Here is a 19333-nt window from a genome sequence, read left to right on the forward strand (position 1 = left end):
GTGCCAAAGTTCATATCGGTCAGACGAAAAGAAGTACCCGCCTTGTCGAGCACAAGCAGAGTTGCCGATTGGGACCGAGAAGTCTGTAGTCGCTGAACATGCATTGTCCGACGGGGAACACATGATCCTTTCCTCAAATACCGAGAGGCTAGCAATATCAAATCATTATTCAACAAAAATCTATTTGGAAGCCATATAAATACACAAACACCAAGAGAATTTCAACAGAAAGGAAGAGAGAACATATCTACCAAAGATAAGATCTGGCACATGCCAAAACAAAGCCATGTCACCCAAATCGAGCGGGAAACACGTGCAAACCTGCCATTATAGAAAGTGCGCGGAAAATCTGCACTATAAATGACATGGCAGAAATGAGAGCTTCAGTTTGATGGCCAATCGAGTTAAACAAGCCATCATTGATCATCGAAACGAAAGGTGGTAGGAACTCTGGAAATCCTTTGAGCCTGGGGATTACGAGCTTTGACGAGTCACCCGCAGACTCTAAGGGAAGAACACTGCTCCCTCACCCATACACGGAGAGCGCGGAGTGTGCTACTCCCCGCCGATAAAGCATTAGCCTTTGCTGGCACGATAGAACTCAGTTTTAGCTTAACGTTGACGACATCGACCGCGATATGCCGTTGGAAGATCGGGTTTACCGTATCCTCAGGGAAGATGACGATAACATCCGTCAGGCTTCTGTGGAAGAGCTGAAGGGTTACGTTACATCAGGGCAGCAAAGGCCAAGAAAGTTCTGGGGGTCGATTCAATAACCAATAAGTTGCTGAAGAGGCTCCCGGACAACTGCGTCGAAAACCTTCTGCATATTATAAACAGTTCGTTGGCCCTCAGACACTTCCCCAGAAGGTGGAAGCATGTGATCGTTATTATGATCCCAAAACAGGGTAAGAACCAGCTATTTCCACAGAACTATCGCCCGATTAGTCTGCTGAGCTGGCTGGAAGAGTCGTTCTACAAAGACTCAATGAAGAAGTCGAGGACCGAAATGTTCTGCCTGACGAACAGTTTGGCTTCAGGAGAGAACACTCCACTGAGTTACAGGCTCTGAGACCTTCACATGAACACGAAAGAAAAATTACTTTCGCAACATTTACTTCAATAGGAACATTAAATCACTTTTTGCTATTCACTTTTTCCTCCAAACATTTGTTATGGAATTGATTCAGCTATTATTCAAAGGAATGATACATCTTGTGAAATTTTAAAGAGTTACGATGTATAACTTCACTTACAAAAAACATCATCATCTTCAACGGCAAATTTCGGAATAACACCCCTGTCACAAATCTTTGTAAAAGGTTTATTTTGAACGTAATTGCGTTCTTCGTCCTTTTAGAAGTTTCCCACATTTTGTTGTTTGATTGAAAATACGAAAAACTGCATTACAGCGTTGATGTTCTGTTATTCGACAAAAGTTTTAATTAATTTCAAAACGATTACACTTCTGAAATTCATATTTTTCACCTATGAATTATGTAAAATAATGCGAAATATCAAATGTTTGCAGGAGAACCCTTATTTGTAGGAATGGATTTAACGATAGCCAGTTTCGATGCAATTTCGGAAGTGAATATGGTGAGTATTTGTTGTTCCTTATAGAAATCAATCAATTGATATGCATTTACAATGATTATTGATAAATGAAAGAGAGCACCTTAGATAGTTCTTGAGTTATTCGGTTCATTTCACAATTCTCTTAAAGTAAAATAAAGTTCACAATAATTAAAAAAAAGGATGTTCGTATATGAAATTCACAAGAAGTGCAGATTCAGCTCATTCATAAAATATTCAACCTTGGCCTAGTTTATCCCTGAAGAACTTATTCTGTTACGTAAAAGACGTCGCTTTCCAGACCAAGTAGGGGAGTAGTTCTCCTTATGTATCTCTTTAAGCTCCGAACAGCTCCCGTTGAAGATGGTTTAATGGCTTAGATTCATTCGAGGACTACAGATTATACGTTTATAGATTTTTTGACCACTTGGCGATGAATCCATTGTCGTGCAATTTGGCGGTTATAGTGAACCTCATTCCTAATTATCACCTAATTATCTACTCTGGATGGAGAAGTGATGGAGAGGTTCTTGACTTTCTGATTCCCAGATCAAACTATCCAGAATGTTGCGTCACATAGGCAATAAATACACATATAAATGATATAGAGTATGTGAAAAATATCGAATGTATTCATAAATTATGATTTTGAAGAGTAGTTTTCGTCCATTACTCATTATTCAAGTTCATTGCATACTCTTCCACAACTTTGAGAGTGGTGATGTCGGTATGGATTCAGGGTAGAAAATCAAAACATCCTGCATTGAATGCCAGAGAGAGGTATACTAATCTTGAGGTGTAACAATGCCACTAACAAGAGATAATCTCTGTGAAAATGAAACTCTGTCCGCGGCAAGTATCAGCACAAACTTTGACCGATCTGGTCATCGGAACTATCGGGGAAAGAAAGAGTTACGGTTACAAATATGCCTGCCGTTCCGATCTTACTTTCCTTTATCGAAGTAGTGAAGCGGACTCCACAGGAGCTTCATCAACTCAACGTGGAGACTCGAAAAATGATATATCTACATGAGAGTTTGCATCCCATATCGTAAGTTTCACGGTGATAATTTTCCCGATAATGAAGAGAAGATGGACTTTTGAACTTGGAGTGTCTACACAAATGATATTGGAGGGAGTTTATACAGCCAGCAAGATGGATCACCTCTTTTGCACGGTTTGCGACCAAAATAAAACAGGAATTGAAGCATTTCTCTTCAAGCCAGCTGCCCGAGCAGCGATGAACTTGGTTTAGTTTTCAGCACTGAACGAGACGATCACAACTCTCTCATCTTACAGAAACTACCTTTTTACTTCAGACTAGAAGATGCATGGGGTCAACAGTATTGAATACCTTAGCTTATCACGGCACCTGACCTTTTCTTTCCGCAAATCGAGTGGGATGAGGTCGGAAACTACCTTAGTAGTGTATAGAGGTTTTTTACATGAGATTTAGGTTCAGGTTCAGGTTCATCATATACGATCTCAGACAATAGCCATCTATTTAACCCCTGAGTATTTTATTACCACCTAGGGCACTTTCACGGTATTGGTGAGACACTTGTGTTATGTTATGCTCCAGAGGATGTTGAATCCGTCGTGGGTAATGGGAAATCCCGAATTCATTGAAGTTATTCATTCCTCTCACTCAGGGAAGGCTAGGAATCCTGATATAGTGCTTCTCATTTATTCCAGTGAGGCGATATTTGCGTTGAAGTTTTCATCTCCAGATAAGACGTATATCGTCCAAAATCAGAAGTATAAACGGATGAAACATCAAGATTTTCTTTTCAAAGTACGCGGACTGCACCCAGACGTCTCTGCTCTGATAGCTGTTTTTTTTTGTTGAATTGCTCTGTGCAACAACAGCCTTTTCCACTCTCGAATCTCAATATTATACTGTCTTGGCACAACACGGAAAAAAAATTTGGTCGGAAAAATGTTGTCATTGTGGCTTATTGTGTCTGCTTACTGCACAAGATATTTGAACCTAGTGATCGCTTACCTCATGGTGTGTAGGGTGATCATCGGTTAGTAATACTTGCGTATCTTTTGTGTGTTGGGGGTTCGGAGACAGGGTTCGAACGGCATATGGTCATAGTTGAATTTTCGCAGCTATGCGGATACCTGCTGAACTGTTCTCCTTAACCTTAGGAATTTGCCATGCATCAAAAACTTGAGCAGCCGAAGCAGGATCAGTATCAGAAGAGAAAACAAACTCCCTCTGAACAGGTCAGCAAACGCGTATGCTCGATGCTGAATCAGAAGTTATTTTTCGCCCCATCAGCTTCCGGTGATCTATTGGGCACAGATTAGACCCTTTCCAAAATACACATTGGAAGGGCTACAAAACTCACTATGAAACTTCTTGACTCCCTTGAAATCATTCCATTAGTTTTGATATTTTATTAAAAGTTATGTTAAGTCGAATTATCAAAAATCTTATGCACGCCTCTGTATCGATAACACCTTACCGAAGCATCAAACACTTCCGAAGGATAATTAAAATCCGAGTGAAATTTTTTGGGTCAAAGTTACGGAGGAAGAACAGCTTGATTGTTGAGGGTGGATAATCAATGAACGTTGCTCTAATTTTTCAAATTCAGGCGAGAGCGTGTCAATATTCATTTTTGGTCAGGGAGATATTCGAATTGGAAATCAAGGTTGCGAAAAGAATCAAAAACCGATGTTTAGAATCAAGGGTACGAGAGAAATTAAAAACCGATATACCTAAGAAATGATGCAGTTCTCCATAAATCAATTCACGATGAACTAGTTAATGACGATGGCGGCCTCATTGAGACGTCGATTTTCATTTTAAAGTGTTTTCGCGAATATTTTTTTTCAATCAATCTGAATGAAAACACATCTGCCTAAATACAGGGTGGGGCACCGAAAACGAAATAGATCGAATATCTTCAAAACATATGTGTTCTGAAAAAAATACAAAAACACGTCGATTTGTAATCCGAGGGGGCCATCTTCCTATCATAATCTCAACTGTCATACCTCTTCACCCACCCCTCTGTGACTATCACCCAAACAATTTGAATACGGAAAGTACTATATGTGACACATCTTTGAAAATGTAATTTCATAAGGAATTCAGCCATGTCAATTTTAGCTACCTAACTTTCGATATTGGCGCCTTCTTGCGGGAAAAAACTGTTCCGTATTCCAAATTATGATACTTCATTCGCAAGCTAATTTCACATAAATTCGGTGACAATGCATTATGGAGTTTTTCTAGGTGAAAAAAATTGCATATAGAATAAAGAAAATACTTTTGTCTAGTTTCTACTGGGTAGAAAGTACTTTAATTCTGCCATATTTGGTGATGACGTAAGTAGGAATGTTGTCGTTCGTTTCTTTGGCTTTCGTTTACCCTGTCCACTTACAAATTTACCACTGGGAACTGGAAAATGACATTAACTGGAACAGCTAAAGAACTTGTCGATGCAAATGAACTTGTGGATGGTTGGGAAATGTCTAATGGGCCAGTCAGTGTGTTATGAATATCATTAGTGACTGCTATTGCGTCTAAAGAATCCGATGAAGTAAATGGTTTACAAGAACTAGTGGATGGCTTTGATGAAGATTCAGGGGCCTTATTCTGTTCCTGGGCCATAATATCGCCAGCCTCCGGTTCTATTGGCACCGATGGAAGGTTCTGATCCTGGATTGAGTCTGAGTTATCAGCTGTGGAAGCTATTGGCATATTTGTTGTTTCAGCTGGTTCAAAAAAGTGATCTGGAAATATGTCTGGATTAACTGGCGATAGTCCAGTGTTTTTGAAACCATTGCATGCATTTTGAACTGAAGCAGTCTTTCCATAAGCTTGATTAAATAAATATCCGATCTGAAGAGCTGTCACCACTCTTCCTGGATGATTTCTAAGAGACAGAAATTTCTTGGTTAAAATATGTCTTGAGCTGTCCATGAAAGCACACATCGAGAGGCTGCATACGATGGATGCAGTGTGGAGGAAGACAAACAATTTCGATTCCATTCTCCTTGGCAGAGTTCAAAGCTTCGAATGACTTATGGCTGGCATGGCAATCGACAATAAGAAGGACTTTATCATTATGACTAGATTTTACAAAGCTTTGAAAATGCTGGAGCCACTTCACGAAAATTTTAGTGGTCATACACCCGCTTTCTTGAGCTACTCCTACCGTACCAGTTGGTGCTTCATCCACATTAGATCCCCGCTCCGCGCTTATAATGGTACCTACTTGCTTCCTGCCAGCTATAGCCAGGATATTTTGAGGTCTTTGGACAGTAGACAGCCCCGATTCGTCCACATTGTAGATCCGGTTTGCGTTTAATTTGTGTTTGTCTATGTATTCTTGATAGTTATCAAAAAACTTTCTTACTCAAGGTCTATTAAAAGCTTGGGCTCTGGCTGCGGAGGTAGGCTCCGGTTTTCGTAAAGATATGTCTTTATGTCGTTTTAAAAATCTAGCCACTCCTGACCAGCTTTACCCTTATCTTTATTAAAACTGTGTGAAAAGCCATTTTTTTCAGCCAGATCGAAAGCGAGTTCTTGAACCATTGTACGCGTTAATCCAAACATGCGAGTTTCAAGTAGCTTGATGTGCTCAACCAATTGTCTCTCAATTTCAAGAGGAAATGTTAGCTGAAATCGGCCTAAACCTTTTGCTGCAGGTGTAACTGTTTTATTTTGTTCCAAAGCATGCCGCCTTAGTGTAGCTTGTGGCACTTTGAAGGTCTTAGAAGCCAGAAGCCAACCTATTTTTTTCTCTTTAACAGCTTCAATAGCTTTTTTCATCGCTTCTTGACTCCATGATTGCCGATTACTTGTCCTCTTATAAATTCGGGCCATATTGCCATTCTGTAAATCAAAAAGATTTACGTAGATTTACTTAAAACAAATTCTTCTCTACGGACAAAATGACACATGTCGTTTTGTCCATAGTGGTTGTATGTCATTTTGTACATAGCCTCAAAAAATAATACGATTCGAAGAATAATCATGTTGCAGTGACAATAATGTTTTAAATTCTACGCGATCACCTCAAACACAAAATGCTTCGAAATATAAAATTATAGGACAGTAAAATAACAAAAGAAAACTTACCAAACAAATTTCTTTCCAACCTCAAAACACAAATGTCAACATGGCGTCCGTTCTGTATTTTAAACGGCTCTCAAAAGTCCAATGCTATATTTCCGGTGTAGGTGCTTCTTGATTGGCTAACTTTTGACAGTTTATACCGCGCAGTTTTTTAAATATCACTAATGTGTCGTTTTGTCCGTATATGTCATTTTGGACGTACTTCCCCTACTATCATAATTTGGAATACGGAACAGTTTTTTTTCCCGCAAGAAGGCGCCAAAATCGAAAGTCAGGTAGCTAAAATTGACATGGCTGTATTCCTTATGAAATTATCTTTTTAACGATGTGTTACACTTACTACTTTCCCTATTCAAATTGTTTGGATGATAGTCACCGAGGGGCGAGGAAAGAGGTATGACAGTTGAGGTTATGATAGTAAGATGTTTCGTTTTCGGTGCCCCACCCTGTATATTCACAAACATCATAAGATCATTCTTAATTTCGGTTACTAGGTCGATTTGAAATAGGGTACTCATAAAAAGAAATTGTGCGATTTTCCCCAAGATCCAGGAAATTATTTCCTATAAAATATAAATTTTTTAGGATTACACCATCACTCTTTACTTGAACCAATATTGGAAGGATGAACGATTGGCGTTCAGTAACGATGAAGAAGTTTTAACTTTGTCGGGAGATTTTGCCGAGAAAATTTGGGTTCCCGACACTTTTTTTGCTAATGACAAAAACAGGTGAGTTTTTTATTTGTACAAAATAATAATCTTATTCATTTTAAGATGAAGGTTTTGAGAATATACAGAAAAAGTCATAATGACCGCTACGGCTATTTACTAAAAAATATCATTGAACGACGAAATATTCATGTGTTGCCTATTTTACTCTCTAAAAATATCATTTTCTATTCCCTAGCTCATATGGAGTTTTTAGAAAGTGAGTCAAATACTCAAACGTATTGAAAATCTCGAAGAATTATATATTGAAGAAATCGAAACAATTCACAAAAGAAGACCTTAATTCAAAATGGTCGTCACTGATGATGGTAGTTATATCAAATGAAACGCTATAAAAATATCAAATGTGATATATCCTCGGATTGTGAATTTATCACTTTATCAATATCTGTAATAAAAAAGACAGGTCCGTATTCAAAAAAAAACACGAAACGTTTCATCAAATATTCATCATAGTACACTTCGAATACAATAACATTTTCATTTTACATTTTTTGATATTCTCCGAAATAACAATTCCATTCGAAAAAAAACACGAAAAACAGCATTTTTGGTTTTCCCCGTATAACTCGAGAGCTCCGTAAATTTTCTACGACCATTGTATGGTTCCCGATGACAGTTACATTTTTTCCATTTAATCGTCTTTGTATCTGTTACGGTTTAGAATATAGCAATGTTACCACATGATAAAAAACGGCCTGTATATCAATGTTATGAGGTTATTGGCAATTCAAAACATGGTAACAAGAGGGGCCCTAGTAGTTGTTATCAATCGATGTATATTGAATATAGCTGGTCGAGTTCCACGAGGAGGTACATTTAACCTGATCAAAACAATTCAGGTTTATTTATTATATTGTTGATAATTTTTTAGAGAAAAACCAACATGCAAAGGGTCATTTGATTAAAAAAACTCAATAATGAAACCTCTCAATCAAAAACCTCAAAGATTCAAGTCACGTGAATCCATTTAATAATAAAAAATATTTAAATGAGAAATTAAAATTTCTTTGTTTTTCACCACTTATTATAAAAATAGTAAAAAACATAAAAATGTTCATTACTCTTTCCATTATGATTTCCTACCACGTAGTAACGGCTACATCCATCAATTTATTAAAAAAAAAGTTCTAAAGTCTGTTTTTTCCGTTAACCAGCTGTCGCCCCCATACGAACGACAACTCTCAGAAGTTGAGAAACTTGTGCGAGCTAAGAACTAACGAGGTCTTACCTTTTAACGTGTGATTCCTAACACGAACGACAACTCTCAAAAGTCAAAACCTGTGCGAGCTAAGGAATAACGCGGTCTTATTTTTTAACGTATGATTCCAACACGGTCATGTTGTAAGAAATGAAATCCTTTCAGAACATCTGAAGGCGAATCCGCAACAATTCAATTATTGTCCCCGACAAGAATTTCAAATGCCTATAAAACAAGAAATTTATAGGCATTCAATTGAATATGTTCAATGATCAGTGATGAAATCGCTAATATTTCAGGAAACAATAAAATACGAAAATCAACAGGATACTTATATAGTCATTTGTGAGCGTCCCGCCTATATCTCATAGTGGTTCATTTGAAGTCATTTGAATTTCAATCGACTACCAATCGAATTTAAACGTCCCCTCGATTGTTTCAGTTTTCTACACGACGTCACAGAAAGGAATAAATTAGTACGGCTAAACGGTGACGGTTCGATCACGTATGGAATGCGATTCACCACAACTTTGGCTTGCATGATGGACCTCCATTATTATCCTTTGGATTCGCAAAACTGTACGGTGGAGATAGAAAGTTGTAAGTGTGAAAATTTAATCTGGTCATATGTCTTCGTAAAAAGTTGAAAATGCACACTGTAGTAAGTCCAGCAATAAAAGTACCCATATATCACTCGGGAAATTTGAAATAGGAAGCAAAGTGAAGTATAGTTTGTTGATTTTCTTATCGGCTAAGATTCATATATGCGTATATGGCGAATTTACGCTTCTATGCTCCTTTATCAGGCATTTTGAAAACATAGCAGTTTATTTGTAGCAGTGTTTGGTTGAAGATCGACCTAGCGCACGTATATACGGATCCAAGTTATAGTATAGTCAAAATGTATTTGTATTTTCGAATCAAGTTAGCTTATTTACCTTTATTGTTGAGAAGCTGAGTTAGTTGATTTCAGTTTTATTGTTGAAAAACAGCTGAATAATCTTTTAGTAAACTGGTTAGTTGGACTCGTTTACTATCTACAAGGTAGTAGATTCCATAAAAGTGAGCACTAAATTCTCAGAAATGTTATTGCATTAAAACGAATCTTCTATTCGAATCATAAACACGCAGTCGAATGGTCATAGAATAATGAAGAAACTTCGTGCTGATGAAATGTATTCAACAGCATCAGTATTTATCGAATTAATATAAAAATTTGAATTATATTTTGCGACTAAAATTCATGATGGCAACGCTGGGTAAGATAACCCTGCACATCCTTCTACACAAGTTGAAGGTTATCGTGCTTTTATGGATTATTTTTTGTAGGTGTTGATTCCATGTCAACTTGTGGTCAAAAATGACTCCCAAGTATTTTGCCTCTTGTGCAATTGGAATTTCTACCCCATGCAGTATTGGTGGCTTCATCCCTCTAAGTACTTTTCTTTTTGTAAAGACTACTAGTTTAGTTTTGAGAGGGTTTACTGTTAGTTCCTCCTCCTGGCACCATTTATTCATTTTGTTTAGAGCCGTTTGTCTGTGCTCCGAAACAGTTCTTGCGAATTTGCCTCTTGCGATAATCGCGAGGTCATCGGCATATCCTAAACAATGCACGCCTTTGAATTTTAGCTCCATTAGTAGTTCGTCCATAAGGATAGCCCACATTAGGGGCGATAATACCCCTCCTTGTGGACACCCCTTGCCAGCTCTAGCTGTGACTGTGGTTTCGCCTATGGATGATATGATTACCCTTGTTTTCAGACTGGCATTTATCCACTTACACAGGAGGGTTGGCACTCCTTTTCTATCTAGAGCTTTGGTGATGAACTCTGTGGATGCGTTATCAAAGACACCCTCGATGTTGATGAATGTTGCCATGGCTATCTCCTTATCCTCTAAGGATTTTGTTACTAGCCTGTTAAGATCGTTTAATGTCAGATCTGTTGACTTACCTGACTGGTACGCATATTGGCGTTCGTTGAGAGGGTTTATTGATAATACCTCATCTCTTATGTATCTATCTATCAGTCTTTCCAGTGTTTTGAGCAGGAAAGACACTAGACTAATTGGTCGGTATGACTTGGGCGTCATATTGTTTACCTTCCCTATCTTGGGTATGTAGATGACTCTGCCTTTTTGTCACTCAGTCGGTGATTCCTGCCCCTTTTGAAGATTTATATGGCTGGAATTTACTTATAGCCCACCTAATTCTATTTGGCCTTGTTATCTCAGTAGCTAGTTTCCAGTCCGAGGCATTCGGCCTATTCGGCTTGCTTTGCGGAGAGTACACTGCCACTGGACCGGAAAGTGTGCCTTGATAAGCATTTTTATGCCAAATGTTGTTGTGTAGGTATCATCGTCCTTTTTTAGGAACCCTACCTGGTTCATAGTACCCTCCTTAGCTAGTACTTTGTGGCTTCTCGAACAAGTGGGAGTATCCATTACCTCTTCACAAAATTTCCTCCACGATCGCCTCTAAGCCTTTCTAATTTCTTTGTTATGCTGTGTGGGTATAGCCTTGTATTCTGCCCAGTCTTGGTTGATTTTAGCTTTGTTGAATAGCCTCCGCACTTCCCTTCTGAGGATTTCTAAGTGTTTGTTCCACCAGACTGTTTTGTTGAAGTGTTGCCTTGTTTTCTCCGGACAGTTCGCCTCGTAAGCTGCAATTATTGCCTAGCTTACTTTTTTCACTGACCTTTCAAGACTTTTATCGTTCTCTATTTCAATCACCTCCCCTTCGAGAGCCTCGTTGAGGTTGAGGTTGAGATTGAGGGTTTCGATAAGTGATTGATGTTCGAGGGGGGTCAAAGGAGCATGAAGGCTCCTCTGACACATGCCAATTGTCTATATTGTCACATGCTTTTTCCGAAGAAAGTGTCATATCTAGTACCTCTTTCCTTGCTGCGGTGACAAATGTTGGTTTGAAACCTACTTTGGCCTATTTGTTAGTATGAAATCTAGTAATGACTCACCTCTTGTGTTGATGTCCGTGCTTCCCCATAATATATGGTGTGCATTTGCATCGCATCCTATGATGAGTTGGAGGTTTTCCCTGGCCGCGTTTGCGATTACTTCGCCTAATTGCGGTGGTGGACAGATCTCCTCGCCTGGAAGATATGCTGAGCTTACTAACCAGCTTCTAGTGCCTTCCTCAGTAGGCGTGGTCAGTATAGCTGTAACAATATCAGCGGTGCAGAGCACCGGGATTAGTGTGCAATTTACCCTATTACTATATACGATACAAGTGCGAGGTTTTTTTGCACCTTCATTGTATAGCACCTTGTTGTAGTTGGTTTTTGAGCCTGCAGAACCCTGACCCTGGTTGTGCTCAGTTCTGTGAACTGAGCTGCTCCTCTGCCTTCTCCGAGGCTTCTCCTATCTAGGAATACCAGTCTCATGTGCTGCTTGCCTTTTGAGAGGGCTCGTTCCTGTTGGGTCTACTGTTTCTTCCTCGTGTATTTCTGCGATCCCCGGGAAGGTTCTTTGACCTCTTCTCGGCTTGTGCCTTGTTTTGGGCTGCGTCTCTCCTTAACACAGAACTTTATTCTTCCTAGGTTATAATAGGGAGACATCTTGACTTTCTGTAGCTCCTCAAAGGATTCTCTGTCCATCGAGAACGCCCAAGTTTGACTATTGTCCGATGGAGTTTTACCCCACACCGTCCACAGATCTGTGTTGAGCCCGTGATTTGCGACTTTTAGCCTTTGCAGAATTTTTTCCGCTTCCGGTCTTTGTCCTTTATCGTCCGGGATGAAGGTGGTGCAGCTGATTGCTTCTTGAATATCCTCCCCTTCCATTACCTTCAGGGTTCCCATGGCTTTATGGTGGGTATGGCATCTCTGAGCCAGTGTGCACTTGTGCGATCTGCGCACGTCATAACCAGGTAACACGGTTTATGTGTTCATTTTGCAAAACGAACTTGAGGTCCCTCAGGTGGGACTTCGTCGTGGGCTTCAGAAATTGAGTCCTGGACTTTTGCTAGCCTCTCCGAACTCATTTTATTCTTTGGAAACCCCGCATCTGCCACAGCTACCTTAACTGAGGTAAGGGCATCTTTGAAGGAAACTCCTTCTTGCCTTGGTTTCTTCCTCAGCTGGCTCTGTTGTGGCGATGTGCTGCTGCTAGAGCGATTGCGTTTTGTGGATGTGCTTGTTCCAGCCTCTTCCATGCTTTTTACAGCCTCTTTCGTACCTTTCTTAGCCTATTTTTCTGCTCTCTTCTCGGTAACCGGCCTTGTGGCCTTTTTCGGTTCCTGATTTTTCAGAAAGTTTTCTCTTATGACGAGCTTCTTAGCGACTATGTAGTCGAGTCCACTTTCTAAGTATTTTTTGAGCCTCATTCTCGAAGCTCCGCCTAGATGAGCAGTTTTCACTTCTTCATCCGGTAGTAGTTCTACCTCCTCTAGGGTGGATACAAGAACCTTGTAGGAACCTCCACTAGATATATGAAAATATGACATGAAACTTAGAATATCATATGGTGATAATTGTGAGACCAGAATCCCAAATATGTCACCCAAAACTATTTTTATAGTGATGAAGATTCACGAATCCAAATTAAAAATCTTCATGCAGTCCTCACTTCCCTGACTCTGGTCTGGAAGTATTTTTTGAGCCTCATTCTCGAAGCTCCGCCTAGATGAGCAGTTTTCACTTCTTCATCCGGTAGTAGTTCTACCTCCTCTAGGGAGGATACAAGAAACTTGTGTGAACCTCCACTGGATATATGACATGAAGGCAATGAAGGCAATGAAGCTGCTGACTCTCTTGCAAAGGAGGGTGCTGCAAGCGACTTCATTGGACTAGAACCTGTCATTGGCATCGCTTTGGTCTTTGCAAACAAACACTTAACACCTGGATGGCAAGAAGAGTTATGGACTTCTGGCAGGATCTTCCAAGATTGGTTCACTCCAAGGGGTTTATTCACCCTTAGAAGCTTGATTCCAAACAGGTGTTGGAATACAGTAGGGATGAACTACGATGTCAAACAGGCCTTCCTACAGGTCACTGTCATTTGAATCATCACATGCAGAGAGTTGGACTGTCGGAAGACAGTGTGTGTCGCTTCTCTCTGGAAAATGATGAAACTGCAGAGCATATACTTTGTGCCTGCCCCGCTGGGGACCGAATCAGGTTCTTGGAGTTCGGCAGATCCGTATTCTCACCATCTGACCTGAAAGATCACTCACCATACGTACTAATCGGCTTCGTCAAGAAGCTGGGTTTATTTGGCCGAGTGTGAATAGGTGTGAGGCACAATAAACCCTTATGGGTTGCGGTGAAGGGTCGAATAGACCCACTCACTTTAGACCTACCTACCTACCTATCTACTTCCCTGACTTCATTTGACTTATAAATCAGTCTAGATATTACAAAATTAAGGAATCGTGATCGAATAGGTACACGGAAACAAAATTACTCATGATTTCCAAAATGTTGAGATATTTGAAATTAATGATGGTCCGAAATAATTAATTCTGAGAGTTTGTTGCGAGAAACGTGATTTTCAGCAAATTTAATGGAGCTTTACAAATCGGATTTTCCTACATCCCGGACAAACAGCGAGTACTACATATTGAAGTACATAGCACAAGCATACTTCAGACATTATTGAAGAATCGAAGGACGTTACCCATTTTCTGTGAATATTATAATTCATTCAGAGGTTGTGTGTGTCAGTACAAAACAAAAACGTTAGTTGTGGATTGTAGACTTTTCCAAATTGAAAGTATCTGTTAAAGAGAGACTTTTGCGGGATAAAAAATAAACAATAAATATCAGATCTGGTTTTCAATTCTCAAGATCATGAATTCAGATTCTATGTTCTAGTTTGGAAGATTGAACTGCAGGTACACAATATGGAGGGATGGCCACTAACACCTGAGGCCTTTGGTGAATTGCACCACCACTTACCCGTGCACTTAGTGTTGCAAAACTGGACCGGCAGGGAGGAAAAACACTATTCTCCTCCCGGTACCGGCCGTGTGTCTACAGGGTATACGCCGGTATACGCCGGTATACGCCAAACTCGGTTCCTGGTAGCCGAGGTACCGAAAACAACTCTGGAAACGACAACGGACGCTTTGAGTGGACGCATGAGCTGAAAGACAGCCTTATGCGTTGCTAAGGGAGTAGCGAGCTCGCTCGAAGTGGGTTCATGGTGAGAATGTATTCTCTGTGGTGTGAAACACATCTGGAGCATGCCACCTCTTTTGCCCAAAACCTTAGGGATAACGTATCTCATCTTCGGCTCCTCCTTAGCCTGCTAACCAAGTGATGAAAGTGACAGTTCTACCATCCATTAGCACGGCTGAAGAAGAAACTTGCATCATACCACCAGTGGATACAATCTGAACACGCAGAGCACTCCACAGAATTAGGCTGCTGAAGCTACAAGAACTGACTTGTTTGGACGCAGAGGTTCATAGTGTTCTGACAGTAAACAGACATTTGGAAAATTAACAATGCCGTGTACAGCGTTGTACAATCGTTTGGACAATCGAAAGGACGAAATCCCGGCTGGACGGAGAGCAGCCGATTTCGGATCGGTTTGTCGAGGGGTGGACCGTTCTTATTGGAGCGCAGATTTGTCGATTGCTAAAAATTATAGACCGATAACATGTTCAAATCCGTGTTATGAGTTGTATACGAGTATCTTATATACACGTTAAGAGAACCTGCTCATCAACAGATGTGTAACGCAGGACTTGATACAGTATAAGCGTAACTTCCCTATGGCCTGGATCGATTACCTCTAGGCATTTGATACAACATCGCATGAACTTATCTTGCATTTGCTCAGATGCCTTGCGGCAAAATAGTAAGATGTTTCGAACCATAAAATCTGGTCAGGCTAGAGTACAAAAAGGATGGGTCTATTCCAGAAAGAATGTATTCCAGGGCGATTCTCTTGGTCCTCTTCTTTTATGCATCTCACTTTTGTCATTATCCGTTGCGCTGGAAACCGGAGGCACAAGGTTCACATTCGTTTCGTATGGATGATCTTGAAAGTTATGCCTTCACAGAAAAGGATCCCCATCAGTGATGTAAGAGTGCACGCATGCTATCGGTATAACATTCAAGATAGACAAATGTGCAAGGGTCATTTCAACAGAGGACGGTGCAGGGATTACGGAGAGGATGTGTAGCTCGTAGATGGAAGTGTCTTGCACCATCTATACTTACCTCAGAATGGAACAACGCCACTCACGGGAGTCAACAGCAGTGAGGTATCAGTATCAGTAACAGCACAAACTCCGATAGATCTGGTTATCGAAACTATCGGGAAAGAACAAGGTTGCTGCAACGAACATGGTTGCCATTTCAATCTTAGTCTACTCGTTTGGAGTGGTAGAATATACTAGGAAGGAACTGTAACAACTCGACGTGAAGACCCTAAACTTCTCTTTAGAGCAGCTCTCCGAGCAGCTGTTTAGTTTTCAACACTGAACGAGGTGATCACAACTCTGTCACCGAGTTGGAACCCCTTCAGCAAAAAGCCACAGAGATAACTTCAATACTGCATGTGGCAACAAGAGAATTAGCCAACTACATTGAAGACCTTGGCTTATCAAAACGCTTGACCTTTGCTCAGGTCGAGTGGGCTGAATTCGGATGATGTCTTGAACACCTCAGTTTACCGCAGTAGCGTGATGGGTAAAGAGGTTTCTGACACAAGGTGCAGGGTCTGATGCACTTGCTGTCAGCATGTCCAACATATGTGGTCTTAGCCTATATTCATCGACATAACGCGGCCTTTTGAGTGCTGTATTACTACGTACGGTAGTACGGTAGTTATATGCTGTTGGCGATACAACTGCCACAATAGATTCTCAATTATTGGAACACACTTGCAGACCGGTTTCGGGTTGTTTGGCCACTCGTCATCAACATGAAGTCGATGATTTTCAATAAATGAGTCGAGTTCCTTCCTAGGCTGAAGCGGACAACAAACAACAGGTTTGTCATCGCCCCATTTGAAGACATACTTGAAGACTGGCTATAAATCAAATAATCTAAAGGAACAATTCGTTCTGGCCAGTCTCAACTCGCCAACAACATATGCAGGAATAACTTCAGTGAAGAATCCTGCACTGACACCTGACGGATATACTCCAACGCCCTTCGTGGTATTAGCCGGGAGAGTAGTTGTTTTCTGATAGGTGTCAGTCTATCAACCTACGGTGTAGGGAGTTGAGACTATATGTGAAAGAAGAATTATAGGTGTTTGAAATTATCTACAGAGGGGACGGACGTCGACTAAACGACAACAGTTTTCTTTTCTGTGACGTGGGATCTTTCTGTGTTTCTGTTATTGATTTCACAATATTTTCCTATTTTGGCCCATGAAAAATGTTCAGTTTTTTCTGGAATACACTGATTTTTCACAATACAGCATATAATTCACTTCAATTAACGTCATTCATCATCTGCACCTTATTACTCACATCGAAAAAGACACCTACACAAAGAAAGTAACAATGATCACCATCAACTTTTGGACCTTTAACTCGGATGCTCGTCTCATAACAAACTAGAATAACTGTTTTCAGTACGCAATTATTGATTACCATTCAAAAACAAATAGTCCTATTTTAAGCAACTCTCATACCTCCTTTTGTATGGAAAGTTCTTTCTTCAAGTCACATAATGCAGAATTGTTACAAGAAAAAAAATCAAAACAGATTATCTGAAAATTTCCATTAGTAGCAAACTCGGAACTCCCCCTATTTTCAATGCGTGAAAAGTAACTACATTAGTTATCATCGAATATGCGAAGTTTATGATTTTTCCCAAATCGATAAGATTTGGGAAAATACATATCCTAAAATATTTATTGTTGATCATATTGAAATTTCAATGTATTTTTTGATAGACGGTTACACAGTGACAGACGTGGTAATGTACTGGAAAGCGACGCCCGTCCGTGGAGTGGAAGAAGCCGAATTGCCTCAATTCACCATTATAGGCTGGGAAACGAACGATAGGAAGGAACGATTAGCCACCGGCATTTATCAGCGGCTATCCCTTTCGTTCAAGCTCCAGAGGAATATCGGATATTTCATTTTCCAAACGTACCTTCCAAGCATTCTCATAGTGATGTTGTCTTGGGTTTCCTTCTGGATCAATCACGAAGCCACAAGTGCTAGGGTTGCGTTAGGTGAGTGTTTGTTGTTTGTCGGATACTGTTTTTCGGAAAATGATCATATCTTCCACAGGAAGGACAAGTTTCTTTCAGAATTTAACGTTCCAAACTATTTTTTCGTTTTCATTTGTGAACGTGAAAAGATTCTGATGACTTGTGAGACTACACTTTCCGAAAATATTTTTGTTATCTAGAGTTTCCTACAAACATACACGATAATTATTTCATGGTCGTTGTTTTACTAATACAAAAATGCTTTGAATGTTTTATGTTTAATTTTTGACAAAAAAATGATGAAGAAGAAATACATTTTGTATGGATACAAAAATTATCGTTGGTCTATTCTTACACTTTGACATTTCAATTTGCATACAGCGTGTGTCAACAAGATTCCCTCGGTCCATTGCTATCAGGGAAAACAATTTTTTGAATTGCTCAAATTTGTTTCACAGTAATATCGATAAATACTATCTTTCAAAATTATTTTCTCCCATACTGGGTGATTGAGCTGAGCCTGGCCAACCAAAGTTATATTTTTTAATGGAACACCCAGTATATGAATACGTTATTCGATTCCAAATTTTCTATCTCTCTCAAAAATTTTTATTATCAAATTTCCATTGCGGCATTGCCAAGTTATTCCAGAAAAACCTATTTTGCAGACGATAATTTTTTAATTCACTACCCGCATGCCTACAGCAATTAAGTGGATCTTTTTTTAGGAATAGTTAGTCAATATTACTATAAAAATCTCGGGAATCCCAACTTTTGGAAACAATATATAGGGTGCTCGGTAAAACCGGTCGAGTTTCATTCATTTTCAAACAGAACACCCTGTATTTTTTCATTTGTATGAAATGTTTCAACATTTCACTACATTTTTTATGTAGTGAAATGTTGCATACTATATGCAACACTGATATTTTACAAATTATACTGAGTTCTAGTAATTGTTGTTACCACAAAAAAATGTTATTCCTTATGTTCACTTACTCAAATTTGTTTTACGAATATTCAAACTAATCGCTAGTACATTAGCATTTTTCATACCATCTAGTGATAGTTATCAGCGATTTTAACGGTAAGAAATGCGTAAAAAATCTAAAAAATATTCACACTGATTTTTTTTAAAAACTCAGTTATCCATGACTGACATCAAAAAATGAATATCGGAATTTGTCAAAAACACCATGTGTTGAAGTTTCTTTCACGTGTAGATTGAATCATTTTCATTATGAATTATGTATTGGAAGATATGGTGCAAATGGTCTATATGCTTTGGGGGAAATTGAAATTGCATCTAGGATTTACAAGGAGAAGTTCCCCGAAAGAAGACAATCAGATCAAAGGGCATTTCAGGCTCTAAAAACAACATTTGAAAGAACTGGTAATGTCAATCACGAAAAGTTCAAACGTGTCTGCCCTGTAACAAATGAAGAGAATACATTTAAAATTGCTCTTCACCTTGTTTTAAATCCCCATGTGAGTACCCGAGACCTGAGCAGGGAATTAGGATTTTCTCAAACCAGCATGTCTCGAATGATACGAGCAAATTTCATCTTTACCACATGCAATCGATGCAGA

General features: G+C 39.5%; 1 protein-coding gene across 2 annotated transcripts in view; it reads left to right on the plus strand.

Annotated features, from left to right (window-relative positions):
- Window positions 1-19333, plus strand: part of Lcch3 (Ligand-gated chloride channel homolog 3) — a 52155-nt gene that overhangs the window by 14128 nt on the left and 18694 nt on the right. For both annotated transcript variants that reach the window (XM_074185200.1, XM_074185201.1), the window contains 4 exons: window positions 1532-1599; window positions 7259-7404; window positions 9048-9205; window positions 17480-17764. In XM_074185200.1, coding sequence (XP_074041301.1) covers window positions 1532-1599; window positions 7259-7404; window positions 9048-9205; window positions 17480-17764 — 657 coding nt within the window. The remainder of the gene's footprint in view (window positions 1-1531; window positions 1600-7258; window positions 7405-9047; window positions 9206-17479; window positions 17765-19333) is intronic.

Source organism: Leptinotarsa decemlineata, unplaced genomic scaffold (genome assembly GCF_025532065.1).
Source record: "Leptinotarsa decemlineata unplaced genomic scaffold, Ldec_3_MD MMD2_tig00026369_RagTag_RagTag, whole genome shotgun sequence".
In the NCBI taxonomy this organism is placed as follows: Eukaryota; Metazoa; Arthropoda; class Insecta; order Coleoptera; family Chrysomelidae; genus Leptinotarsa; species Leptinotarsa decemlineata.